The sequence below is a fragment of the Bombyx mandarina genome, chromosome 15 (assembly GCF_030267445.1).
Source record: "Bombyx mandarina strain Sakado chromosome 15, ASM3026744v2".
NCBI lineage: Eukaryota > Metazoa > Arthropoda > Insecta > Lepidoptera > Bombycidae > Bombyx > Bombyx mandarina.
The window spans coordinates 11108036-11135752 of record NC_143221.1 but is presented as its reverse complement, the minus strand read 5'-3'; the positions used below and the strand labels follow the sequence as shown (position 1 = coordinate 11135752).

General features: G+C 35.2%; 3 protein-coding genes across 11 annotated transcripts in view; 1 reads left to right on the top strand and 2 right to left on the bottom strand.

Moving 5' to 3' along the window:
- Nucleotides 1–2085: 2085 nt before the first annotated feature.
- Nucleotides 2086–4977, bottom strand: CycC (cyclin C). Its single transcript, XM_028172564.2, has 3 exons — nucleotides 3637–4977; nucleotides 3463–3555; nucleotides 2086–3355 (listed from the first exon to the last, which is right to left on the bottom strand). The coding sequence occupies exons 1-3, from the start codon at nucleotides 4225–4227 to the stop codon at nucleotides 3233–3235; spliced, it is 807 nt and encodes a 268-aa protein (XP_028028365.1). The 5' UTR covers nucleotides 4228–4977; the 3' UTR covers nucleotides 2086–3232.
- A 745-nt stretch (nucleotides 4978–5722) lies between these two features.
- On the top strand, nucleotides 5723–7821 carry Alg3 (Alg3, alpha-1,3- mannosyltransferase). The gene has a single exon (XM_028172515.2). The coding sequence runs from the start codon at nucleotides 6281–6283 to the stop codon at nucleotides 7745–7747; it is 1467 nt and encodes a 488-aa protein (XP_028028316.2). The 5' UTR covers nucleotides 5723–6280; the 3' UTR covers nucleotides 7748–7821.
- Nucleotides 7822–7862: 41 nt separating this feature from the next.
- hyd (E3 ubiquitin-protein ligase hyd) overlaps nucleotides 7863–27717 on the bottom strand; it is a 37520-nt gene continuing 17665 nt past the window's right edge. For 2 of the 9 annotated variants that reach the window (XM_089733016.1, XM_089733020.1), the window contains exons 24-50: nucleotides 26646–26812; nucleotides 26312–26557; nucleotides 24998–25228; nucleotides 24480–24682; nucleotides 23996–24197; nucleotides 22455–22630; nucleotides 21950–22133; nucleotides 21120–21280; nucleotides 20686–20888; nucleotides 19919–20084; nucleotides 18933–19082; nucleotides 17985–18103; nucleotides 16275–16393; nucleotides 15865–16010; nucleotides 15667–15749; nucleotides 15363–15484; nucleotides 14945–15167; nucleotides 14475–14663; nucleotides 13929–14062; nucleotides 12181–12310; nucleotides 11400–11507; nucleotides 10702–10864; nucleotides 10202–10388; nucleotides 9913–10119; nucleotides 9682–9829; nucleotides 9373–9603; nucleotides 7863–8859 (exon numbers count right to left, since the gene is read on the bottom strand). In XM_089733016.1, the coding sequence (XP_089589142.1) occupies nucleotides 8647–8859; nucleotides 9373–9603; nucleotides 9682–9829; nucleotides 9913–10119; nucleotides 10202–10388; nucleotides 10702–10864; nucleotides 11400–11507; nucleotides 12181–12310; nucleotides 13929–14062; nucleotides 14475–14663; nucleotides 14945–15167; nucleotides 15363–15484; nucleotides 15667–15749; nucleotides 15865–16010; nucleotides 16275–16393; nucleotides 17985–18103; nucleotides 18933–19082; nucleotides 19919–20084; nucleotides 20686–20888; nucleotides 21120–21280; nucleotides 21950–22133; nucleotides 22455–22630; nucleotides 23996–24197; nucleotides 24480–24682; nucleotides 24998–25228; nucleotides 26312–26557; nucleotides 26646–26812 (4611 nt within the window). In that variant the 3' untranslated portion in view covers nucleotides 7863–8646. The remainder of the gene's footprint in view (nucleotides 8860–9372; nucleotides 9604–9681; nucleotides 9830–9912; nucleotides 10120–10201; nucleotides 10389–10701; nucleotides 10865–11399; nucleotides 11508–12180; nucleotides 12311–13928; nucleotides 14063–14474; nucleotides 14664–14944; nucleotides 15168–15362; nucleotides 15485–15666; nucleotides 15750–15864; nucleotides 16011–16274; nucleotides 16394–17984; nucleotides 18104–18932; nucleotides 19083–19918; nucleotides 20085–20685; nucleotides 20889–21119; nucleotides 21281–21949; nucleotides 22134–22454; nucleotides 22631–23995; nucleotides 24198–24479; nucleotides 24683–24997; nucleotides 25229–26311; nucleotides 26558–26645; nucleotides 26813–27717) is intronic. The other 7 variants (XM_089733018.1, XM_089733017.1, XM_089733019.1 and 4 more) reach the window with 7 other exon arrangements.

Below are 27717 nucleotides of genomic sequence, written 5' to 3'. Positions count from 1 at the left end.
ACTTTCTCATTGATTGAGGTAGAACACGTCAAAGCAGTCCAGTCAATGCTGCCTGCATCTTCTCGAAGACCTTGAATATCCATACCGTTAAAATTGCGCAGCAGAAGAATTTTTGACTTAGCCTTAGGAGGTCGTACTTTGTATGAGACGAAAATGAGATCATGATATGAGAAAGCGTCAGCTGAACATTGTCCATGGTCAGCCACGTAATCACGAGAAGTAACGAAAATAAGATCAAGAAGTGAAGGAGCACAGTTTGGAAAATGATGTGTCGAGTTCAACGGTAGAATAGTTAAATTTACCGATTCGATCATCGAGTGAAATAAAGTAGTGCGAGAATTCTTTTTAAGGAGGCATGTGTTAAAGTCACCCATGATAATGGTATGAGTATATGAAGGCATTATGTTTTCTAGCAAAGTTTCAAAAGAAGTAAAAAATTGTTCGATTTATTCATGAAAATAAAAATGTATACTTTTAGAATTTTTACTAATTTTTAAATATGGAGTGGACGCTTAAAGAAGACCGTGTTGCAGTTATTTCGTTGCATCGTTGCGGTTACGCGCCAATTCAAATTTTTAACATACTGAAAAATTTGAATATAACCAAAAGATTCGTTTATCGTACCATCAAACGATACAATGAAGACTCTAGTGTAGATGACAGGTCAAGAAGTGGTCGCCCTCGGTCTGTTAGGACTCCAGCAGTGATAAAAGCTGTGAAGGCGCGAATTCAAAGAAATCCCAAACGTAAGCAGAAACTGTTGGCCCTTCAGATGGGGTTAAGCAGAACCACGGTGAAAAGGGTGTTAAATGAAGACTTAGGGCTTCGGGCATATCGAAGAAAAACAGGACATCGTTTGAATGCTCGTCTAATGGACCTGAGACTGAAGAGATGCCGCGCTTTGTTGAAGCGGTACGCGGGAAAAAAATATCGGGAAATTATTTTTTCGGATGAAAAAATTTTTACCGTAGAAGAGAGCTACAACAAACAAAATGATAAGGTGTACGCACACAGTAGTGAAGAAGCGAGCAACCGTATTCCGCGTGTCCAACGAGGTCATTTTCCATCCTCGCTCATGGTATGGTTGGGAGTTTCTTATTGGAGCTTAACAGAGGTATATTTTTGTGAGAAAGGTGTAAAAACGAATGCAGTTGTGTATCAAAATACAGTCCTGACGAACCTTGTGGAACCTGTTTCTCATACCATGTTCAATAACAGGTACTGGGTATTCCAATAAGATTCGGCGCCAGCTCATAGAGCGAAGAGCACACAAGACTGGCTGGCGGCGCGTGAAATCGACTTCATCCGGCACGAAGACTGGCCATCCCCCAGTCCAGATTTGAATCCGTTAGATTACAAGATATGGCAACACTTGGAGGAAAAGGCGTGCTCAAAGCCTCATCCCAATTTGGAGTCACTCAAGACATCTTTGATTAAGGCAGCCGCCGATATTGACATGGACCTCATTCGTGCTGCGATAGACGACTGGCCGCGCAGATTGAAGGCCTGTATTCAAAATCACGGAGGTCATTTTGAATAAACTTTAGTGTCATAAGAATCTATGTTTTGTTAAGTTCATTTTGGTATATGAATGGTTACATAATGAATAAACTTGTTTCAATTATTTTACATTAAACATGTGACAGAATTTATGACCTGACTAGGTATATATATTATTTTTTATTGCTTAGATGGATGGGCACCTGGTGTTAAGTGGTTACTGGAGCCCATAGACATTTACAACGCAAATGCGCCACCCACCTTGTGATATAAGTTCTAACGTCTCAGTATAGTTACAACGGCTGCCCCACCATTCAAGCCGAAACGCATTACTGCTTCACGGCAGAAATAGGAATATAACTGACTAATCAAGGTTGACGAAATATTATTTTGTGATGATAAGTCCTCCAGCATTTCAAACTAATGGCGACCTTCACAAGCTATGCTTAATTGTAGATAGGATGCAGAAAGAGAAAAATGAAACTATGTAACGTAATTGTTCATTTCAGAATTAATCAGACGAATATTATTTATAATAAAAAGTGAGTTAAAGATTTATTCTGGGGTAAATAACAACAATTACAGTATTGAAAAATAAGAATTTATTACATTAATATCTCCTAAAAAGACAGTACCAACAGTCTTACTTTTTAAAGATGCATTCCTATTATTTATTTTACATAATTAATCATGCTTACAAGAATAGCACAATTTTTAGTATAATAAACAATAATAGTTAAAATTGTTAAAAATATTTTTTATTTTATCATAATATTTCATTAATTGTTAATGGAACTTTATGGTTATTGTTAGAATTCCACAGGTGTCTATTATAATACCATCAACGTACCATCGGTAACAAGAAATCAATGTTTTTCAAACCATTAACTACTCTCCAGTGTTATGTCAAATGTCATATATCTGCAGGCAATAGTGGAGCATGACCCCTAGTTTATATATAAATATTAATATTTATTTGTTTGTTCGTATTTTATGTGCCCGCGTCTATTGAATTCAGCCACTGCATAAAGTGCTCAATGTACAATTTCACCAATCATACTTTGACAGTACATTACATGATTATTCCCTGAATTGCTAATAAGTTTTAACCTGAAATGTGTAACCAATAGTAATTTATATATATATATATCTATTTAAAGGATCCACCTCATTTTCAATGTTCAAAATTGTTAATGTTGACAAATGTTGTAAAATGTGAACAAATGCAACACGGTTAATGAATGAAGTATCAATGCTCAAAAACATGCAGACAGATAAGACTAAATTCATTAGAATTGCCTTTTTTCTTTAGCTTTTGTCATCATACTTATCTTTGTCAGTTTACTTATATGAACAATGTTATTGTGCAGCATAGCAATACAATGACATTATTTAAACATTAAACTTGCAATAAAGGATTAATTTACTTTTGTGTCTAAAGGCTACAATAGGATACAAGTCTTAAATCACATAACAACCAATAAAGAGAGTATCTTTGGCTTGTGATGGAAAATTAAATAACTTAGTTGTTGTTCTTTTAATTTATGCTCTAAAGTGTGCTCTACACTGTATTTGTTTATGGTTGAAAAAATTCATAAAAATCACTTGAAATATAAGTAACCTCATCAAAAATAGCAATTTCTTTTCCTAGGGAATTAAAAACAAATTTTTCATGTCTACAATTAAAAATTATATATCCATTATACAAATCCATACTACAAAATATGTCTTGCTATCTCTGGGGAGCTGGCTTTGGTTTGGGCATCTTGGACAATAGCCCTTGTATTTCTTTTTTTTCATCGTAACTTTTCCACATCTCATAAAGGTTAATGATAGCTCTCACAATTTCTTGGATCTGTAAATTTGAATTTTTAAATGAGTAGTTTCAGAAGTTTTGTAATACAACCACACAATAACCATTTTTTTTTTAAATTTTAATACTTATTCAAGTATATTTCTCACTTTATCCATGTCAACATTTAGCTCAGCAAACCAAGGTTTGAGATTGTCTTTACCAAGCATCACACATGCTATTTGTAAGGCACCAATTGCAATCTGTAATTCAAAATATAATGGCAATGAAAAGTTTTATGAATAAAAAATGAAATGTGACTATTTGCATTACATAAATCATACCTGATAGGGTGGGTACAACAAACTAACATCTGTTCTCAAGGAATCATTTACTATTCTCCAAGCGTATGTCAGAAGTTGATCATCTTGTCCTATGTCTTGGACAAAAAGTAGTAATGGTCTATATGGTTGGTATACAATTAAACAACAATCTAAATTTTCTAGTAAATAAAATTCACACTCCAGAATGTGATTTGTCCTGTACGGGAACTCTTGTTGTCCATAAGCATAACTAAACTTATTTTTTATAACTGTCTGGCAGGTTGTTATTAATCTGGAATTGGATATAACACCAAATTCTTCAACTTTAGATGCAAGAAATACGCATGTTGGTGCCAAAAGAAGTGGATCAATACACTTCAAAGAGTTCCTTGCATAAAATCTTTTAAAGTAAACTGTTGCAGTTGCGATTACTTGTTGACGAAGTTTAAGTTGTTCGCCTAAAACTTGAATTATACTAGCAAAAAAATTAAATACTTTTTGGTATTCTTCTTCTGATAAAATATTCAAATCAAACTGGCGATCGCGCCTTAGCTCTTGCTTATCGAGTATCCATTGTTGATGATGTGAGCTTTGCCAAAAATTTCCAGCCATTTCTTCAAAGGCAAAACACAATACTAAAATTTGGTAAATTTTGATTTATCAAAAAAACATCCTTTTTTTACAAATTTAACACTTTTCCATCAATTCCTATTCTATGAAATATTTGAGACTGTCTATTTTATTATTATACTGTATGCATATCTGTTAAATTTAAGTAATTATTGTGTAGTGTGTCTGTGTACACTGTACATGTTTTGACAATTTTGACACTGTTCATGCTTTTTTTTACGATTTTATTTCCCGGTTTTCATACACAAGTGACAAGAGGCTCACTGAATTTAACCTCCCTTTTTTTGATTTTCGGATTTTTTTTATTTTTAATTATTTGTTCATCGTTTGTTCGTTAATATTCGAATGTAAAAATTGTTTGTTCGTCTTTTATTTATTTATAATTAATTAAACCAATGATCACCCTTAAGTTGCAATTTTACACGCGGGAGGAAATGTCCTACTTTTCTCCCTTGGTGCACAATGTACTATATTGTCAAATTTGATTCGACTGAGTTCTTCGAATATTTTGTATGGGTTAACCATAGGTACTTTTTTCTTCAAAAAATTCAATGCAATACATGTAATAACATGGCTGTGTCTATAGTATATTTAATATATAAAATTTTATATCAATTACTTATACAGTACTTTTACCTGTCCTGGTGAAACTGGAAAGGCCTCCGGGCCACCAGTAATCCTTCAATCATAAAAAAAAACAGTACTTTTAATCTAGACTAATGTTACTACTTTGCTCAATTAATGAAATATTTAATATTGATTAATTATAAAAGTGTTGTTTATTTTTAAACTTTTTAATAATAAAAGAAATACATTAAAATGTTATTATTATTTAAATAATATTTATTTTTGTTGATCGTTTTAATAATAATAATAATAATAATTCTATTTCAAAAGTAAAATCTATGAATAAATAAATATAAATATATTTAGGATTTAGGATTTAAATAAATCCTAAATTGTACAATGTGATTCTTTAAAATGCGCACATATCAAAATGAGGGAATCTATGCTTAATTTAATCGAGGGAAAAATATTTAAAAAATGCTAAAAAAAAAAAATTATTTTTTGTGGAATTTTTAAAATTTTTGTTCACTACTGTGACTCCGGTGTAAACAAAACGCTGTAACTGTTGAACTAAATGATCTATCGCAGTCAAACAAATTCCATAATGATTCGAAGTATTTATGCGTCCTCATGAAATGAAAAAGTGGGAGAATCTCCCCCCCATTGAAAATAAACACGTTTTTTTAGCATAATTCTGTTATTTTTTCATCAATTTTCACAACAATCCTAAAATTTCTCAAACAGACACCCCCTTTACCTACTTTTTTATTACTTAAAGTTATTTTACATCGTATCAGCTACCCATTAGTAAAAATTTCATGTTTATAACTCAAACATAACATTTTCTATTAAGTGTGCCATCTGCCCGCAACTTCCAGGAAGTTCACAGAAGGTTGTCAATCACTGGACTTGGATCAAGTAGAGAACGTCACGAGCCGCCTCAAGTAATTATTGATGTGACTTTTGCGAAAGCAGTAATTAGTGATTTGTTTGCTGATCCATCCATAAGTACTAGAAGATTGGCTCTTCGTTACGGAATATCCCAAAAATCAGCGTGGCTCATTTCAAAGAAAGAAGGATTGCTGAATTGATTGATGAAATCACCTCCCATCACTATAACATCTACATGAAGACGTAGACTGCTGGCCAAGGTCTGTGATGTCCACTTGGAACTAGTGAACAAATATTTTAAAAATTCCATAAAAAATAAAAATTTAGCATTTTTTTAATTTTTTTCCGTCGGTAAAATTAAGCATATATTCCTTCATTTCGTTCAGTGCACATTATAAAGAATCACACTGTTTTAAGTGTATAATCTATGGTCCGGGGCCCGGGCCACAGATTATAAAATGGTTTGGTCCGGGCGGCGACCTCATCTTAAAATAGAAAAAAAAAATTTCAGAACAGGGCTTTATTATTATAACACTATTTTTCTTAATTACAAATAGAAGAGTGATAACGGCTCAGCATGGGAAATAGTAAGACAAAATTGAAAGAAGTGTTTAAAAAAATCTTCACTTGGTGCTACTTCAAGAATTTGCTACTAAATCCATCGCAACTTTTATTGGTGTCGTTACTGATAATAGTGACCGAACTAGTGCTTAATATATTGATCGTGGAAAAGGTGCCGTACACTGAAATAGATTGGAAAGCCTATATGCAAGAATGTGAAGGATTTTTAAATGGTACTCTAGATTATAGCAAGCTTCGTGGTGACACTGGCCCGCTCGTGTACCCAGCAGGCTTTGTGTATATTTACTCTTTTCTTTATTTAATCACAAATCAAGGAGAAAATATAAAACTTGCTCAATATATATTTATAGGTATTTACTTATTACAATTAACATTAGTTTTCAGAATTTATTTAAAAGCCAAAAAAGTGCCTCCATATGTTCTAATTTTAGTTATATTAACATCTTATAGAATACATTCTATTTATGTGCTGAGACTTTTTAATGATCCAATTGCAGTACTGTTGTTATATGTATCATTGAATTTCTTTTTAGAATCCAAATGGTTTTTAGGAAGCTTATTCTACAGCCTGGGTGTTTCTGTTAAAATGAATATACTTTTGTATGCTCCTGCATTGTTTTTCTTTTATTTAGTTAATTTAGGCTTAAAGCTAACTTTAGTTCAACTTTTGATCTGTGGTTCTGTGCAAGTTTTATTAGGTTTACCTTTTTTAATCAGCAATCCTGTTTCATATATAAAAGGTAGTTTTGACATTGGACGTGTCTTTAATCATACTTGGACAGTGAACTACAGATTTCTAGATAGTGAAATATTTGAAAATAAATTTTTTCATTTGTCTTTGTTATTAATACATGTTTTATTATTGGTTGTGTTTATACCTATGTGTGTAAAATATTTTCAAAGCTATTGTCGTCTTCGTTATGTTCAAAAACAAGTACAACCTCAGATAGATGCGAAAAATCATGAAAAGAAAAAGAAATTGAAAATGGAAACAAAACTAAAAACAGGAAAGAAAATAAATGAAAAGGAGGTAATCACAAAAGAACAAGAAGAATTCTTAACATCATTTGAAGCAATGTTAAAAAAATCTTCAAGAAAATCTGTAAAGCAACCAGTTAACAAACCAACAGAAACAAGTGATTACAGTATAGACTTTGATATTTTAACTCAGTTGTTTATCCTTCCAATGTTTATTGTAAATTTTATTGGTGTTGTGTGTGCAAGAAGCCTGCATTATCAGTTCTATTCGTGGTATTTTCACAGTTTGCCATATATTCTTTGGTCCAATAATTTTTCAACTATTTTCAGATTCCTACTACTGGCTTTAGTTGAAATGTGTTGGAATACATATCCAAGTACAATATTCTCAAGTGTTACACTACACATTTGCCATGTGGCTATATTGTATGGTGTTTATAAAAAAATGTCAAATGAACTGAAAACTGTAGCAAAACTAGATTAAATTTGTTTTATTTCATCTAGATACACATACATAATGTATTCTACACTGTTATTAAATAAATTTCATTAAAGCTTTTTAATTTTTACTTCTTAGAGGTTGTAATGAAAGAGTATCGTAAGCCGTTTTGAGATTGTTTATTATGAATACAACTAATCAAAGGAAAAAATCTAATCTTAATATTTATTTTTAGAGAGTGAGGCGCATAAATTTCCTCTGATATCACAAAACCATAATCGCTCGGATCTTATGCCTCTGAACCAAGCACACCCAATCAGTTGTAGCAGTATACCCACTATTATATTCTTACTACCTTAGTATATATTCAATACTAATAATGAAGCTAGTTACAATTTTATTGTTAGTTGCACTGCCTTGCTAGACAATAATTATTGTAACAAGGAAAGCAACTAAATGCAAAAATATGTTAGGCCTTACGACAAAACATGGGAACAAAATTTACAATAGTTTTTGAACAAAGATCTAGCTGTAATTTTTTTATAAGTTAAATACCTACAGTCTACAATGTTAAATTTTTAAACATGTGCTTGTCCGGGTATTATCTTCGGACCTTTCAGTTATTGTTAAATTTTGAATATTACTATTCAGTCAGAAACCCAGTCATGATGAAGTCGGTAAGAAGAATAATAAGAATATTGATATACAAATCTATGCATATATTAAAATGATTTTCAGTGACCTCTATAGACAGGCTAATTGAAAGTATAAAATTAAAATTATACAGATTGTCAGATAGATGATTATTTTATTTGAGAAAAAGATGTTACTAATACATTGTAAAACGTAGGACCTATTTTATTATGTCATACATAAATAGCACATCGGCAGTCTTCCATGACTGGGATTATAACACTAATAAATTAAATAATTTGGCAACCAAACTACACAAAGCCAAAGTTTTTAGTTTTGATAGCTAAAAGTAGTTTATGTTTGAGAACATGTCTCGAAGAATACAATGGTATGTACAACCGCGAAATGCATGTGTTAGCAGTGGGGAGATGCGCATCGTCAGCTGGTCGTATAGTAACCGATGGCATTGGTTGGAAACCTTCTTCAGAAGCAGGCAAGGCTGGCGATCCAGTCCAAAAATATACCTAAAATAGAATAAATCCAAATTAGATACGAAAAGCTTTCGAATTATCAAAAATTAAAATACTTGTCTAAATTACTATTTTACTAGCATTCCATGGTACAGCATCCCTAGGTATTAATGATACCGCTTCGCAGCGTGCTTAATTGCGTATTGTTGCCGACATCAACCTTTGAATATAGGTCTTTGACATAACCAGACAATAAACCCATTGTTTAGTTCATGAACATTTTCTCTAAAGCTAAACGCATGTCGGCGCTCAATCCGAATCTCCCGAGACGTCATTATGCGTCATTAAAAACATATTTACATAATACAATATAATTACTTGAACGCGATTTTTAGAGCTCTCTTACACAAATCAATTAAATGTGCATTTGTGTTCTATTATTACACGAAAAACAACTTTCGTAATTAATAATAAACAACGCATTAAAATCAGTTTTAAACTATTTTGAATTAATTTATTATTAAAAGCATGTAGGTGGTGTTAAAAAAATATGAAAATATTACTTACTAAATCTTGTCTTTCTAAATGTGTCATTTTATCAACTATAGCCCATAGCCAACGTTTAAAACGAGCCAGCCGCTCTGGCTGTTCGCCACTCTCATCATTGAAACTAGTGTAAGAAACTAGAGCTGCTACATTTATATCTCCAACTCCATTCAGCAGTAGACGTAAATCCTCCGCCGTCAAACCTTCTAGCGCAGATTCTGGTAACACGTCAAGAACCCCAACTCGCATTGCCTATATAAAACAGAAATATGTTGAGTATTGAATAACATGACAATGTGAAACCACACAAGTTAATTGTATATTACTTACTTCAAGAGCCTTTTCTTGAGAAATCAACATTCTATGTTGGGAATATTTGCGTACATAATCATAAACATTGTGCGCAGTTACTTCAAGTTCTCGTCCGCCCGGTATGAGTTCTACACAGCCACCACCTTCCTCTTCGCACATTTCCAAACTATAAAGCAAGTTGTAATAAATTAAACCAATAATATATTTTTTTAAATTTCTCTTACAGAATCGTTCATAAAAGCTACTTACCTAAAGTTGAGATCTAAAGCTGCGAAAAGTGACTGAGAATCCCCAGTTTCAGCATCGACTACAAGTTGTCGCAGGCTCTCATATACGATTGGATCGAAGAATGCCAAATCGTGGAATCTAATTGGCCGCCCGAGGATGTATTTTAAAACATGCCGATTTAAGAACATAGGGCACAGCTCATTTTGCAACAGACAAAGTCCAATGATTCTAAAACGAAAAAAAAAACATTAAGCATTTATGTAAAGAAACAGCTGTCTCGTATTACTTTCTTAATGTTATTATTTATTACCTTCCAACATTTCTAAAAGCATTTATTCTTTCTGGAGCGGCGCGTCCTTGTCTAGGTGAGTAGTACCCCCGTTTCCCGGGCGAGTAGAACAGAGGGGCGGCGTCGTCAGTGATTGGAGCAGCTCCGTTTGCGCTGGACCCGCTACCAGATCCGCCGCCTCGTTCGGATAGTGAGAATACATCTAGATCTGTTTATATACATTTGAAAAGGAAGATGACCAAACCTTAAATACAAACTACAGTAAGATTTTTTGTATAAAGAGGAACATTTTGACCTACTGTTGAGAAGCTGCCCTCACAGATCTGCTTAAAGCTGATGGAGTATACATAACAAAAAAGAGGCAGATAACATGCAATTGGGATATGATTCATTCTGCTCAAGTCCATACAATGTGTGGATACGGCATAATCTGTTATTAGATTACCACTACATTTCACCTGTAATTTGATTTACTTTGCGGCTAGACGGCGGCAAACATTCGTTAAAATTTATTTTCGTACCTAATATTGCCTCTGAAGGGTGCATTACGATGAGATCCATGGCTTCGCGTACTTTCTGTCGCAAAGCATCTTCGCTGGCCAGCAGTACCAGAAGTTGCGCAGGTGTCAATTCTAACAGCATACCTGTTATTTTTCCAGCAAATGTTGGGTGTAGAGAGTGGACCTGAAAGAAAGAAATACTATAAATAAACGAAAAATATGGTTGTCAACCCCCTTTATTATTTTATTTTTAGTAGCTATAAATGTGCTATGGAAACAGTTTATTTCTCACCTTTCTATAAACCATGAAATGAATCTAAGCTTTGACTGGTGGTAGGACCTCTTTTGAGTCCGCACGGGCAAATACCACCGCCACGCCTACTTCTGCCGTGAAGCAGTACCTAAAGCGTTTCGGTTTGAAGGGTGGGGTAGCCGTTGTAACTATACTTGAGACATTAGAACTTATATCTCAAGGCGGGTGGCGCATTTACGTTGTAGATGTCTATGGGCTCCAGTAACCAAGGTGGGCTCTGAGCTCGTCCACCCATATACGCAATAAAAAAAATTCGAAATTAAACCAGCAGACGAATCCTGGTTTTTATGTTTGTAGTAGTTATGATTATCATGCATATATTTATTCTTAACTATTTTTACAAGCTGTGGTGACCACTTAATACCTGGTGGGTCGTGAACTCATCTATGGTAAAAAAATTGTTTACCCTTGGATATAGGCGTTCTCCCAATTGAGCCTGGTGATGTGTAAGATGTTCATTGTGTCCTCCAGATCTTTCTCCACTGTATCCAGCTCCTTCCGTTCCGGGAGCAGCCTAAAAAGGAATTATAGCTTAAAAATAGAACATTAACCCTAGATTACTGTTGTGTTTTCTGCACTGCAGTGCTTGAATTAGTTATTGATTATCATAATCAATAAAATTCAAGAGACATTTTCTGAACCTGCCAATTGTGAAAAAAGCCTGTAATTTTATGTTACTGGTCGAATTTATCATTTATAAGGATTAGCCACTACATTATACTTGATATATATTGGCACGTAATTAATAATGTGTATCTTCTAGGTTGAGGTTACATCAGTGATAGCTTGATTTTTTTTATCTCACCTAGTTTTATGTACATAATATTATTATGACCATAAACAAAGTTTTTCTATGAAACTACTAATTAAGACTTAGATTTTTTTAACATTTTTAACGTGATCAACATGGTTGTACTATAGTCATGTCACGCTTGACATACCCGTCGTGCGACACCCTGTATATGGTATTCTTTGAATGGTTTTTTTTCCATGTCTCAAATGTTATTATCCTTAAGATGATAAAGAAGTTTTAAAATGATCTACATGGTTGGTACTATGGTCACGTCACGCTCCACATAGCGGTTGTGGGACACCCTGTATATGGTATTCTTTAAAAATGTTTTTTTTTTCATATTTCAAATCCTATTCTTATGATGATAGAGAAGTTGTATAATGTTGTAACATACCTGGGGAGAGTATGGTCGTGCATCAACACTGAGCACACGTCGCGGCTCCCGGGAGGCCGCAGGGCGCGGCGCGGGACGGCCGGCCGCACGACGCGTTGCTTCCTTTGAACGCGCACGTCCTGCACCGCTCCTGTATACATACACACAAATTGCGAATTTTCACAATTATAATAGTACTAAGTAATTAATCTAATAAGTAATCCATTTCGTCGGAAGCTCATCTACGAAAATATACGTGTCATATTGGGAAGACGAAACGACGGTCCATCTGGTACTTCGTGGATACTGAAACCCACAAACTTCTTATTCCAAGGTATGGGCTAGTATCATCACTTCTACCATGAAACAATGAATTACAGTTGGAAGGGCGAAACTGCTGTTATAGAATTGAGACTTCGACCTCATGTCTCAATGTTGATGGCATTCACGCTGTGATATCATTGGTCTCAAAATTTGTCGAAATTCCTCTTTGCTTTTACGAAGAATACTTCCCATGAAATAATAATATACATACATTCAGTCAAAAAAGTATCGGGAGTAAGATAGGAACTATTTGGCACTGTTTTCCATTTTGGAATTGGGAATTCTTGCCGGAGGTCAAACACTAAATACAAAATAATAATTGAGCTTTATGCGGCATTTAAGAAAGCAATACTACGAAAAAGGTCAGATTGGTCGAAAGAAAATTCTTTGATTTTGTACCACAATAATGCGCCTTCTCACAAGGCCATCATTGTGAACGAATTTTTGACCAAAAGCTCTTAAATATCATCGGGAACCACACCACCAACCTATCCCAATTTTCTAAACTCAAATTACAACTTCATGGCAACCGGTTTTATTCAGTAGAACACAGAGGTGAATTCTCGGCGAAAACTGAAGTCAATTCCGGAACAAGCGTTTAAAAATGTTTTCATGATTGGATTATTTATTGATGTAAGTTTCTGAACATTTTGTGTTCTATGTATTTATCTTTTCCCAGAAACTTTCTTGAAAGAGTAATATGTACATATATGACTGACTCTTTGTCACAATAGTTAGCGCCCCCGGCTGCAGGCTTAGAGGGGAAGGTTGTAGGTTCGATCCCCGCATTGGGCAATTATTCGTGTATGTATATATTTAAACAGGCAATCCTAACGTGGGTTCAGACGAGCGGGGACGATTTGTCCCCGATTATTTACTTATAAATATAGCATTATTTCTATGACAGATCGTAAAATTAATGTATAATCCGTTGTGACTTAACATTTCAGGAGTGTGTAGATATTGCAGTGTTGTTTGTATGTAATGCTTTTTCACAATACCCAAGAAGAAGCAATTTATAGGAATTAGTGCGAGCAAATTAAAAAAAAATCTTATTAAAAATTATAATTTACTAGCGGCCTGCTCCAGCTTCACTCGGGTCTTTAATAAAAAAATCCAAATTAACAATCATAATACACACACATCAACCCTTCTATTTTGTGTCAGCTTACTAAAAAATGAAAATTATAAAGATAGTTTTGAATAACCTTGGGTATACATTATTGGAGTTTTAGCAAGGATCCCCATTTAAGAAAAAAAAAAATATAGCCTATGTCACTCGGGGATAGTGTAGCTTCCAAACAGTGATAGAATTTTTCAAATCGGTCCAGTACTTGCGGAGCCTATTTAATACAAACAAACAAATCTTTCCTCTTTATAATATTAGTATAGATTAGTATAGATGATAATGATGGGTTGGAAATCAGCTTTTAATCACAACTCACCGTGCACCGCTGCTGCTCCCAGTGCCACCAGCAGCGTTGCCAGAGGGCCCAGACGTTCCATTAGTACTGCTATTTGTGCTATTGTTACCAGTTGCGGATTCAAGGGGAGGCAGTTTTTCATTTGCAAGTAAAGCCTAAAAAACAGTAATTATTTGAATTTTAGTGTACTTACAATACTTTATATGATTATAATAAGATCATTTGGATGTTTTTCTATTACTATCGACTAATCTAATAGGGACTGAAACTATAGTCTTGTGAATTTCAGCTTATAAGTAGACAAGAGTGAATAGCTTTTAAACAAGATGCCGTCAGTGTGGGTAGTAAAAATTCTGTACTACTTTGCTTTGTGGGAAACTTCAGATGTTTTTGTTTGAACCTACTAGCTGACTCAAATTATTCCTTCAAAACACATTTTTCACATGGTTTGTTAATTTTAATAAATAAACTACCAATGAACAACCCTATTAAGAATAATCATATTATGTATAGTTAAATGAATGTATATTCATTCATAGTTTCATTTTGTATCGATATAATGGGTACCTCTGCTACACTAGTGTAGAAGGATCTTGCGACGCCGCTTCCTTCACCGGGTTCATCTCGGAACGTAACCTTGACGCGATTTACAGCCAGTGGAGGTTGTGCGCTATGTGCTCGTCTATTCTGTCCAGCAAACGCACCATTCAGCTCCGCGAACGTTTGTTGTAAGAGTTTTGAACGGTCACGTTCCATCTGTGAAAAAAATAAAAAAAGCGGTATTTTAGGAAATAATCTAACTGGTTCTTTTTTGACGAGGGTAGATCTAAAACTCGAATTCACACCCGGTCATCGAACCTATTTCTAACTAACTCCTACGGACGATAATCATCGTCGTTGTGCAAGTGTTATACTGGCTTAGTGAACACAAGTAATTTAGAAGATTTCTGTTACTTATTATAGCAACTTATTATTGTTAAAGAGTGAATAGACAATAAAACATATTTTTTAAGGTATTTTAAAAAAATATTACATACCTTGTGCAGAGTCAAGTCTTTCTGCTGTGAATTTCTAAGCTTTTCCATATCATGTCTAAACTTCACCTCCTTTACTCTGAACCCGCCTAGTTCAGCTACAACGGATCCAGGTTCCAAGCCAACGTCTTCGGTAAAAACTCGACCAAATAAATCGAGAGACAGCCTCCAACGCCCAAGCAAAAGATCGTGGGAAACTGATGCACCCAGAGAGGGACACGTTCGTCTAAAAATTAATAAACAATTTTGCATTTTATCTGTTCTTGGTTGTGGAAAAATAACGGTTTTTATTGATTTCTTGCCTTTTATCATTTCATAAACTTTTACAGCATGATTAAGGTCCAGGAATAGTGACAAAGTATATCAATATTTACTTTTATAAGTTTTATGATTAGTTACGAATATGGGACTTTTTACTCACGGTTGATTTTGAGCATTGAGTGTTGGTAATACAGGTTGCAGAGGCAATCCCGTAGTTTCTACCGTGACATGCGCCGATATCTCTTGAGATTCCAGTGGATCTGCAGCACTCAGTAATTCCCCCTATAAAAAAAGTTAGTATTGAAAACTTGATTGTTACCCAAATTTGACCCATTTTTTTAAATTTTAATTTAATAAAAGATAATTTGGGGATGACAACAATTTCAAGGACAGTGAATGGAAAGGTTACTAATGGCTTATAATTTTTGTAAGAAAAAGTCCCCCAAATAAGTGGAGTGACTTACAGCACGTACAATAACGGTCTTGCCAGGGCTTCGCGAAGTTGAGGCTCGAGGTTCGGTGGATGTGCCTGTGGAGGTACTTGGCCCTAAATTTACAAAAGAAAATATTACTGATTTTATAGTATATATTTAATTTCAAGTATATATTATACTGTTAACGCATATATTATACTAAAACACAGGAATTCTATAAAAAATTACCAGGAGTGGGTGAAGTGGCAACAGTTCGTTGATGTGGAGCTTCCATCATCGAGCAGGCAGTATCGACTAGGGCATGAAACTCTGAAGGCTGCACGACAGGCTCTTGCATAGAATTGCTCCCAGGAATAGTAGTAGAGTGTGGATGTCTGTGGATATATTATTTTACTATAAATAATTGTTTCTCCAGAACACCTTTGTTATTATTTTTATTTATTCAGGAAAATATACATTCTAAAGCTGAAGAAATTATCAGATTTAATTATATTGATGTGATATGGTACAATGCAACAACATTGTGATTTGTATCAATATGATGAAAATAGATCGACAATGCCGCCATGCTCAAAATTCATTTCGTCGAAATTGAAACTAATAATGCATAACTTTAAAAAAAATCCTAAAGATTTTACCTGTGGTGTTTCTTCCTCGGTATCTGTCTTCCTTCGTTAGAGTCGGAATCCGACATATATTCACCATCGGTATCTACATCCATTTTCGTTGCTGGGTCCTTATTGGCGCAAGATAAATCCTAAAAAAAATTACTAGTTTTACAGTGTACATAGAAAAAATAATTATACACTGACATAATCATCATCATCATCATCAGCCTTTATCTGCCCACTGCTGGACATAGGCCTTCCCCAATGCCTTCCACATAATATTTATGAATAATGTTAGCAGCATATTTACTTCCCCATTGTAAAACTCAGAAAGTTTAATATTTTCTGGGCAATATTACTAACTACTAATTCAAATTGTTAGATTAATCGATACTGATATTTGATGTAATAACATGTAGAAAACAAATCGAAAGGGTGAAAGGCTATTTAGCGATAAAAGTTTTTGCGATATTTTTGAACTTTATAGTGGAGCTACTTAAAGCTTAAAAGGACAATGCCCAAAAGTGGGCCAACTTCATGTCTAAACTATTTGTACTTGAAAAATTATGCCTTATTTTTTCACGTTGTTTAGTTTATGTATCAACATTTATTTTACCCTGGCATTGTTTTACAAAAAAATAAATTACTTATTTGATAACATCCCAAAACTGAGTGCCATAGTTTTTAAATTCGCCAATAGGCAAAGGGCTTAGCCCATACAGCCTTATAGTAAACCTATATGCTGCCAAACGAAAGAGTTGTCTGTGACTTGAACAACAAATAAAAAAAAAAAGCTAATGGTTATAATTCACAGACTTTTTATTTTATTTTTGTTCAATTCAATATTTATATATTGTAATAATAATTATTACTTAAAACCATGAATTATATATATAATATTTTTAGATATTAATGATTCCATTAGTAAAAATCTCAATGGCCTACCATTACTCTATTCTTATTATAAATGATCAGAGAGTTTTGGCAGCAACCCGAGTGAAGCGTCACTTGAAGTTTTATTTTAATGTTTTTTTAATAGTTTATTGCGATGTATAATATACAAATTGGGTGTTGTTTTGTGTATTAAACGTCAATAATCGTTGTTCACGATTATTAAGGCATTGGAATAAAACTGTGGCTAACATAGCAAGGTAACATAGCATAAAAGGTCTGCAGAAATTCACGCTCACTCAATGTGCTATTCATCGAGTTGACGTCAAAACTCTCAAAAAGCAATAAAAAGAGATCTACGACAGACTAGGCTGTATAGGCTACGCTCTTTGCCTAATTATTGGCGAATTTAAAAACAACAACAATATCGTTGCCGGCTTCCGGATTTTCATTTCATTTTATTATTATTATGAGGATATAATAATAATAAAATGTACGTAAGGGCTTATTTCTAGCAACATTAACCACAATTAACTTATTTAATACTGTAAATAATGATGAGAGCGATTATTGATTTCGAAGAAAACAATTAACAACTTAATTTTAGCTGCAGAAAAAAACAGATTTCTCTTAAACCTGGGTGAGAATATTAAAATCGTTTCCTGAATATGAAACAATATTTCTTTGTCTATCAAATTAAGTTAAAACCATCACCACACGACAATTTTTCATTCATTCATATTTCAATACGCCGAAGACAAGTCGTTATAGTGAAGATACCTATGTAAAACGGATAAATAGTTATATAGATAAGTGTTTTTCTGTATCGAGCTGTAAGATGGTTCTAACCTGTGGTTCATCCCTAGTGATTGTGTGCGTGTGCGCAGGAGGGGCAGAGGCGGGGCGCGCGGGCGGCGACCAGCCGCGGTCACTACCTCGAGTTGACAATCCCAAACGGCGTGGAACTACTGTTAGAAAATTTTCATTATATCAGATTTATTTAATGATCATTAGTATAATAATGAGGAATTAAGTATACAAAAAACTGTAAACCCAAACGAGAAAAAAATGTGATTAGGGTATTTAAGCATTCTTAATTAAATTCATAAGTTAGGGCTGAGAATTTTCTTGATCATTACGAAATTATTGCAACTTATTCCAGAACTGCAGTACTTAAAGTACCCCAAATAGTTAATTGCATTACATTCATATAATAGTAACTCGTTTAAGTCGTCGTGGCCTAAAGGATAAGTCGTCCGGTGCATTTGTGTGTAGCGATGCGCCGGTTTTCGAATCTCGCAGGCGGGTACTAATTTTTCTAATGAAATACGTACTTATCAAATGTTCACAAATGACTTCCACGGTGAAGAAATAGCACCGTGTAACAAAATTCAAACCCGCTAAATTATAATTAAATAAATTATAATAAGCTATCCTGCGTATTTCTGCCGTGAAGCAGTACTTAATCCGTTTCGGTTTGAAGGGTGGGGCAGCCGTTGTAGTATACTGAGATCTTAGAACTCATATCTCAAAGTGGGTGGCGGCATTTATGTTGTAAATGTCTATTGGCTCCGGTAACCACTTAACACCAGGTAGGTTGTGAGTTTGTCTACCCATCTATGCAATAAAAAAAATAAAATCGGATACTATTCAACATACAGACATTCGTCATTCAGTATTATAACATTAGTGAATCTGTATTGGTCAAGCAAGACATTAATGTTTTCGTGAAAATTAGTGAAAAAATGATCTTATTTAGGTTATATTACAGTTCATTCGTACCGACGTGGCTCTCACCTTCGAGTGGATTGTTGATCCCCGGTGGCGCGTCACCGGCGGGCGGCACGGTTACCGGCTGCCGAGGCTTACCAAACAGTTCTTCACGACGAGCGTTAGGTTGAAGCAACTGAGGCTGATCGGCCAGAGGCAAAGCTTCTTGCATGCTCACTGAAATATAAAATCGTTGTTATATTTACCTTAATTTAAAAATATACATACTTCAGTTGCAAATCGTCTGAATAACTTCAAAGATTATTTGATAAAGATGTAAGATGTCCACTAGTTTTTAGTACAAATTACATAGTTTCAACTGAATAAATAATGCTACAAGTCTGAAAATACATTTTTGGTCAACAACCACTGTGCCTCTGATACTCTTTTTTTTCTACCTAAGCTGATGGTCTTGAGAGACTTCTGAATAACTTCAAAGATTATTTGATAAAGATGTAAGATGTCCACTAGTTTTTAGTACAAATTACATAGTTTCAACTGAATAAATAATGCTACAAGTCTGAAAATACATTTTTGGTCAACAACCACTGTGCCTCTGATACTATTTTTTTTCTACCTAAGCTGATGGTCTTGAGAGACTATTTCAGCGTAGCCTTAACTAGTAGGTGAGCTCACGGGGCTCAAACCTAACGTTATTGCTAACACTAACCCTGGCAAGAGTTGTGCTTTGCAGAATCTACCACCGGATCGGAAACGCGACCCACTGAGAAGATCCGGCGAGAAACTCAGTTCGCTGTGTCTGTGGGTTAATTTACTTGCTGAGCCCTTCGTCGCAAGCGATGGGTTCGATGAGCACGATGACCGGTGCTTGGGTACTTAAAAGTACCTCCCTGATACTAATGTTCTCCACCGACAGGCAGTGATTAATTATTATGTAGAAGACTGCCTATGTCTTTGTCAACAATAAAATGTATACAATACTTTGAATCAACTGCTAATTAAAGTATTTTCAGAGTTATTACAATTTCGTTCTAAAAAAATGAACTGTTTACTATTAAAAGGATCAGGTGGGGGACATCCGAGGCAAAGTGTTGAGTCTGATCTCTGGAAGAAGGCATGTCCGCGGCCACGCGCCCCATCGCCCTCGCCATCAGATTCGGCAGTAGCTCCGTTACCGACCACCATCTCCTCATCGCCTTCTTCATTTTCATTTTCATCCTAAAAATAATTATGTAAGTAAAAGCAAACAAGATTAATGTTATGTTCGCCGAGAGTCATAATAAAATAACTCGCCCGACCTACGCAGATCCTCATTTATTACATTTACAAAAAATGCGGAAATGATGGCACGGGACCACCATGATCGGAACAAGGCTTTAATAAGCTAGTGTATTCTGTCCAGCGGCGATTATCAGTAAAATGTTGAACCTAAATTAAAATTGACATTGTAAGTAAAATCCATCTAATTTCAAAGTCTTCAGGGTCAAATAAAAAATGTATGTGCATTACTTTCCAGCGCCTATTAATTGACATTCAATATGCTACTCCACCATGTTTACTTTTTTCATTGTCATAAAACTATTGAAAGGAAAAAATATCTGTTCAAATAATCCATCCAGTGAGGAAAGAGTATTTCAAACGCACACTAAAGATGCGCTACAGCGAGTATTGCCGTCAACATTAAAGTACACTTTTCAAATCGTATGCTCAGACTAGCTTTGTGTGAAAAACACACGAGTATCCACTCTCAATCCCAACCAAGTGTCTGTGTAGGCACATGAGTCAACGTCATATAATAAAATTAAATAAATTCAATTACCGGCGTCCACAAATGATAATGGTGATGGGGCTGAGGTTGGGCAGCACGCATGTAGTAGACCAATGCATCAAGGACATAGGCGACGTGTTTAAGAGCTGCTACATCTAATACAGGCAGTTGTTCGGCATGTTCCGCGCTGTGTGCTCTCAGCAGAGATAGGCAATAGGCAAGGAACTCTCGACGAGCGCTGCCTGCTTCAACACCTAGGATAAAAAAATATATATAAATAATTTGTATAACTTCTTTTAACAAGTTTACAAGCACTCAAATAATCCAGTACATCCTCCATCCAACGAGTATGAGATACATAATTAAGACATTATAATCACACATCAATGATATTAATGACGCAACAATACAATATTAAATGCAACAACTACCAAGTAAAGAAGCTAAAATCACTCCACTTTTCTTTATTGCAAATATTTAATTACCTTGTTCACGATCTCTGGTCCTCGGTCCTTCAGAGAAACCAATAATACGAGTAGCAAGGGATGCTAGGGATGTAGTCGTCCGTCGCGTTGTGGTTGTATTCGAACGTCCAGTGTCGCCGCTTGAGCTGCCCGCATTGTTAGAAGTTAAGGATGCGCCGAATCTACAGACATTCATTTATTTGAATATACTGTGTAGTAGTAACAACTTTAAATTATATAAAACGACATTAGTAGAAATATGAAGAAAAGCCGGCGTTATATGGTTACCGAAACCCTTGTAGACACGCCATCGTGAATGAAATAGAACACGTGGTGGAAAATAAAAATAGAATTGTGGAACAAACCATGCACTTAGAACAAATATTACCAAGATAACACAAGATTCCGAGGGAAATCAGATAGTATGGTGAGGATACAGATGGATAATTGTAGTAATAGCACAAGCCAAGGTAAATTTCCACACGGACTATGGCCGTGTTATGTGGACCTAAGAATCAATTCATCCATACTATAGAGCAGCTCACACCTACAAACTCGAGAAAGCAGTTGATGACATTGGCGTGCTTTAGGGAAGTTGTAATAAAATTCTTAAATAGGCTACATATAGAAGGACATGCTTGTATTAAGTCATAGCAATACTCAGATTGAGTAGAACTTAGATAGAGCCTGCAGATAGTCAAGGAAGCCTTCTCAGGTGACAACCAAAGTCCTAGTAAATCTGCAGTGTTCAACTACATGCAGTTGTAAAGGCCCTTACTGGCAAAGCCGTTTTAATAAACATTATGAATTATAAATAATACTGATAATCCTCTTTTTAGATGATATATTACCGGAGTTGTGCTTCAGTGGCATCCATAACAGTAACAAGCCAATCCCAGGTGGGCTTCAATTGTCTCTCAAGATAACATTGTAGGCGCAGTCCTTCTCTGTACGCCAGTGGAACCACGCGGGGTAATGGTAAAGTAACGCGCTCGTATTCCCAAAGCAAGGCGGCGATTTGACGGATCACTATACCTAGAGTGAACATAAAAATTTATTTATTACTAGCTGTTTTAAATTATCATTATTATTTCTCACCCCCACAAGATTATTTATTTTCATTATTATTAGGGAGTCCAACACTCATATAAATATTAGCCTTTCCATTAAGTACATGTATTTTCTATGTGGATACCAAGTCAATCAGATGCATAGTTCAGTAATTATAACGGAACATCCGTAAAAACCACTGTAGATTTATATATTAGTATAGATATAGATAACATCATAGTACACACTATTTAACAAATGTTTAGTTTGTGTGGTATGAGTTCCTACTCAGACAGATAAACATACCGAAAGCTCTGGCGAGGCAAGAAGCAGTAGTGGATGTTGAGTGAGGGTCATGTGCACCCGCGGCAGCGGCGGTGGAACGACGCAGAGACACCGGATCAATAAACACTAGCGACGAGTTGCCCGTCAGACGTACGCTTCCCGTGCTGCCGCTCGTTCCTCGGGTAGGTTCTCGTGAACTGTTTAACATTTTTTTGCAAGTTGAAGATCATTTTTGCCACGATAATAATAGCTTATTTACAATTCATTTATTACATTTAAAGGAAAATGACCACATATGTATGGAATTCCGTCTTAAGTTGTTGCACAATAAATCTTTATTTGTTATAGACTACGCTTTATATATTATCGAATAAAAGTGTTCGCTTCCCCATAATTAACCGGGTTTTCAAGTAATTAGGCCAAAATGGACATAACCTATAAATAATGTTAAGCGCACAAACAAAACATATTAATCATAGTTTTCACACACCGACTTCTCCTCATTATCAGAGGCTCAAGCATCAACATGATTACAAAATTACAGAAGACTCAAGAGATCATAAACAAAACATATAAACGTCCTGGCGTAATAAAACACTTTTTACACACAAAAACGTATGGGCGCTTGCTGGGTCGCAGCCGCCGGTTCGTCTATCGACAATATCATTTAACTTAACAGTTGCGTCTGCGTGAAACGGAACACAGAAAAAAATAATTATATTAACTTAATGATAAAATCATAATTCAATACGTTGTAAAATATAATATAAGAATACCTGGTTATTCAACGGTACAAGATTTTGATATCATTTTTGTGATGATTGAGTTTAAAAACTCATGCATGAGTAATCTGTCTAAATAGAGAGAACGAAACGTCATGTCATGACTTTAATACGGAAATTATGCGAACAATTGTTGATCCTAAAATCATAACTCCGGTCCTGTACAAAATATTTTTGTAGTGAAATTGATTGAAAAAAATGAGATAACTATTTCGATGTTATTTTGATTCTGCAACATGCAACTTTGCTAGACGACTTTTGGTCATTCTCCTTTGTACTTCCGCAGACTACACTTTTAACTAAAACACGGAACACAAAACAGTTTTAAAAAAATACAAAAGGAGAATGATGTACCGAAATTACGCAATTTATAATATAGATATGTTTTATTGTTGCAGTTAAATCATATTCAAGAAAAATTTATATTACCCTACTAATATTTTGAGTGTTAATATTTTCAAGTGGGTTTAACTCAAAGTATTTACTGTTGTGTAAATAAAATACATGACAGTTCTTGATGAATCAGATCAGATTCGTTCAGATCGTGTAATAAAAACCAAACCCGCAAAATTATAATTTGCGTAATTACTGGTGGTAGGACCTGAAGCAGTAATGCGTTTCGGTTTGAAGGGTGGGGCAGCCGTTGTAACTATACTGAGACCTACCTACGCATTTACGTTGTAGATGTCCAGGGCTCCAGTAACCACTTAACACCAGGTAGGGTGTGAGCTCGTCCACACATCTAAGCAATAAAAAAAAAACAAAAAATGAACGACTGACCGTATGGCCCATTGCATGGAGTGCGAGGCCAGATTAGGTCTGGCGGGCGGGGCGGCGTGTCTCTCGAGCGGCTCGCCGTTATGTAGCGGCGGGTCGGGTTCGCCGTCCTGCTCGTCGGTCTCACCGGCCTCAGAGTCTTCATCTTCGGGCTGGGTCGAGTCACCGCTCTCTTCCTCTGGATACAGTAACAGCGATGCTATTCCTGTTACCGTCGACCCCATCATTATCTTAATAATATCGTTAGCCTCCTGTTTCTAAAACTATCTTTTAAACTTAAGGAACCGAAATAATCGGCTATTATGTTAGCAATAATATCTAGGCACTTAATATTTTATAGTAACATGAATCATGTACATTTTAGATTATACTTAATACTCAAAGTTCTTCAACAAAAAACCTTTTGTAGGTCATAGATACCAAATATTTCGATTTGTAAAAAGCTTTGAAGAGAATAAAAAACAGCAAATGGCATAATTATAAATACCCGCATCAGAGCCCTGTGTAGCTCCAGTCTGAACACTGCGCTGAGCTGACTCAGCATTGTCTTGATCATCAGAATCGCTTTCTGTTTCGACTTCAGCAAGAAGGTCTAGTTCACTCTCACTTTCGCCACCTTCAGCACGTTCAGTCCCATTTTCAACTACAACTTGTTGCTCTTGACCCCTGTTAAACCACCAAATTGATGATCTATATAAAATAATTGTTTCTATTATTTGAATGTTTCTAGAAATACAATCTTGAATTGATGAATTCAATTGTAAAATAGCAATTTTCCTTTTAATTAAGCAAGTTACTTAATGAAACAATAATTCATTTTTAATTAATCCAGCAAATTCATCAATAACGTAATGTATCAACCTGAACCCAATAATTATCCATTTACTAATATTAATTATCAATAATTATCCAATTGCTCGATTTGTATTTCTCTTTCTTTTAGTAACTCAAAATTAGAATAAGATGGTCTCTAGAAATGGAAAAAAATTCAATTAATTTATTTACCTCTCGCCCATAGCATCATCATGATGCTGCACATCATTTTGCTGGGCAGGAGCAGGAGCATTGGGTTCGTCAGTTTCAGACGCATCGTCATCTCCGCCAAGTGCCTCTCCCGCAACGTCATCCGCGTATTCGGTAGCTACCGGTGTCGAAGAACGATCTGGTGCTAATGAGGAATTTCCCATGGAAGCACCACCGGATGCTGCATTACGACCACCAGCAGCATTTGATTCCCTTTACCCCAAAAGTTTATTAATATTCGACCATTTCGTGGCCGGAAAGTCAAGACGCCTGGTGTAATTATATCTAGCGATGCAAATATGCCGCTGTTCAAATCTGGCAGGCAGGTACCAAATTCTACGTACATTTTAAACAAATGTTCACGAAGTACTTCCAGGATGAAGCATAACATTGTGATTGTGAACCAATATGGATAAGTATCACCAGTTTGCCAAAATTTACCGTGAAGCACTGCTGTATTATTTCATCGCGGAACGAGACTTTTGAGACTTGGATCCTAGCATCTTAAGCCTTCGAGCGCGAACCGTTGATAGATCGACTCTCTATTAATGAGTATCTTTATATCATTAATAGAGTCGATATATTATATTATATTATTATATTCCGTCAGAATATCGACTATTGCGCAGTTGTAGGTGTTAAGTCGATACTTACCTACGACGATACTAACCTATTACGTTTTTATTAAGTTAATAACATTATTAATAAATAGCCATTTAATATTATTTTACCATGAATTTAGCATTGTTTTTTTTTTAAGTTAGAGATTTTTATAAGATACTAGCTGACCCGGCAAACTTCGTAGTGCCTCAATCGGTAAATAAAATACCTAAACTTTTGTATAATATAAACTTAAAACAAACAAAAGGAATCCGCCCGACAGGGAACATCAAAGGAAAAACAAAATTGTTATTTTTATTTAATTCCGAGCATTTTCATACTTTTTCAACTTTTAAACCTGCTCTGGATTTTCACGAATAATTCAAGACCAAAATTAGCCAAATCGGTCCAGCCGTTCTCGAGTTTTAGCGAGACTAACGAACAGCAATTCATTTTTATTTAAATAGATTTCTCAAAAATCCTTAATAATGTCTTCAAAATATGTGAATATAAGCTCAGCACTAAAAGGGTTAATATGCGCAGCGGTATTCAGATTGTGGTCTCTGTGTATTCTGGTATTCACTTTTCACGTGGTCTGTGAATTCGTTTACCTAAATCAAAGTCTATGCAATAAAAAAATGAGCACATTGTAGATATTAATTGTATTCTAAAGTTGACACTATTATCATAAAATACCTTCGGGTGTGTGGAAGACGCGAGTGTCCGGTCGACAGTGGTTCCACTCCGAACAAGTCTTCGCTCCCATTCACAAGATCAACATATGTAGTTGCCAGAGGGAAGGGTGCTGTAGGACGAACAACACCAAGTCGAACTGGGGCAAGTAAAGCATCAGCGGCTTCTACTAGTTCTTCAACAGAGAGAGCAACTAATGCAGCAAAGACGCGACGGCAACGGACTAGTGAAGATGTTATCGAAAGTGGTCTGAAATTTTTGAATTTTATTTATAATATCTATACACAGCAATCTAAATATCTCACTAATGTGTAATATTACTAGACAGTTCGCTTACCCTTTCTTTTTGGCAGCTCCGGGTGCCATTTCAACACTAAATATAACAAAAATTCTGGCAACTGAGCGTACAAATCGTCGTGCAACTTCGCGAGCACGTTCAGCTCGTCCTGGGATCGAATCATTTTGTTGCTCACGAATCAATGTATGCAGTAGGGTATCCAACATCTAAAATATAATAATATTTGTTCGTGAATTTTAATTAATGAGACATTTTTAAACTAACAATATCTGCTTTTAATTTTTTTTCTAAAAACACTTTATTTAATATTATAGTAATCGGCAAACTTCTTGAGCAAATGACCTTGACTGCGTAGAACCGAATTTTAGATCACTTTAGTGGTGAGGGTGAGGCCCGACGGCAGGGGAAATCGTATCGAGCCCGTTATTGGTAGATCAGTCGAACCTTGCGTCCCGCACCGCGCCCTCATTCTGCTTGCTCCCAAAAGTACGCTTGCGTACAGTGGAAAGTCTATCGTTATTAATCGTTAAGTTATTTGTTATAATTGCTTGTGGACTTTGTTGCCATTGCTATTTGTTGAGTGTTTGTTGATTTTTTATAAAACATACACTATGCCGTGACAAACTGGTGTAGTACTTAAAAGAAAGGGTAGAAAATTTGTGTACGACGTATATTGCTTCTTTATAAAACAGGGGAAGAATGATATGGAAAAATTAAAACAGACTTCGGAAGCAACAAAAACATCAGTGAGTACTGTTAGGTGCATTAGTAACGAAGCTAAAGGCTCTGGCTTGCTCGCCGTGTTTCGGACTCCGGGTAAGAAAAGATCAGGGAAGAAGAAAATTACCGGAATGGATAGTTTCGTTCAATCTGTAATAAAAAGATGTAATCATAATAACTACATAACAAGCAGCGAAACTCCGTACCGTAGAAAGGCTTCGAAAAATTTAAAGAAGATATAAATTTTAATGGCTCGGAATGAAGCTTACGACGGATTATGAAAGAGCTAGGCTTCAGATGGAAAAAAAAGAACAGAAAATAATCGGAAGCTGGTAAATGAAAAAAGTAACATTCGATTACTACGAATCGAATATCTTCAAAAAATAATTAA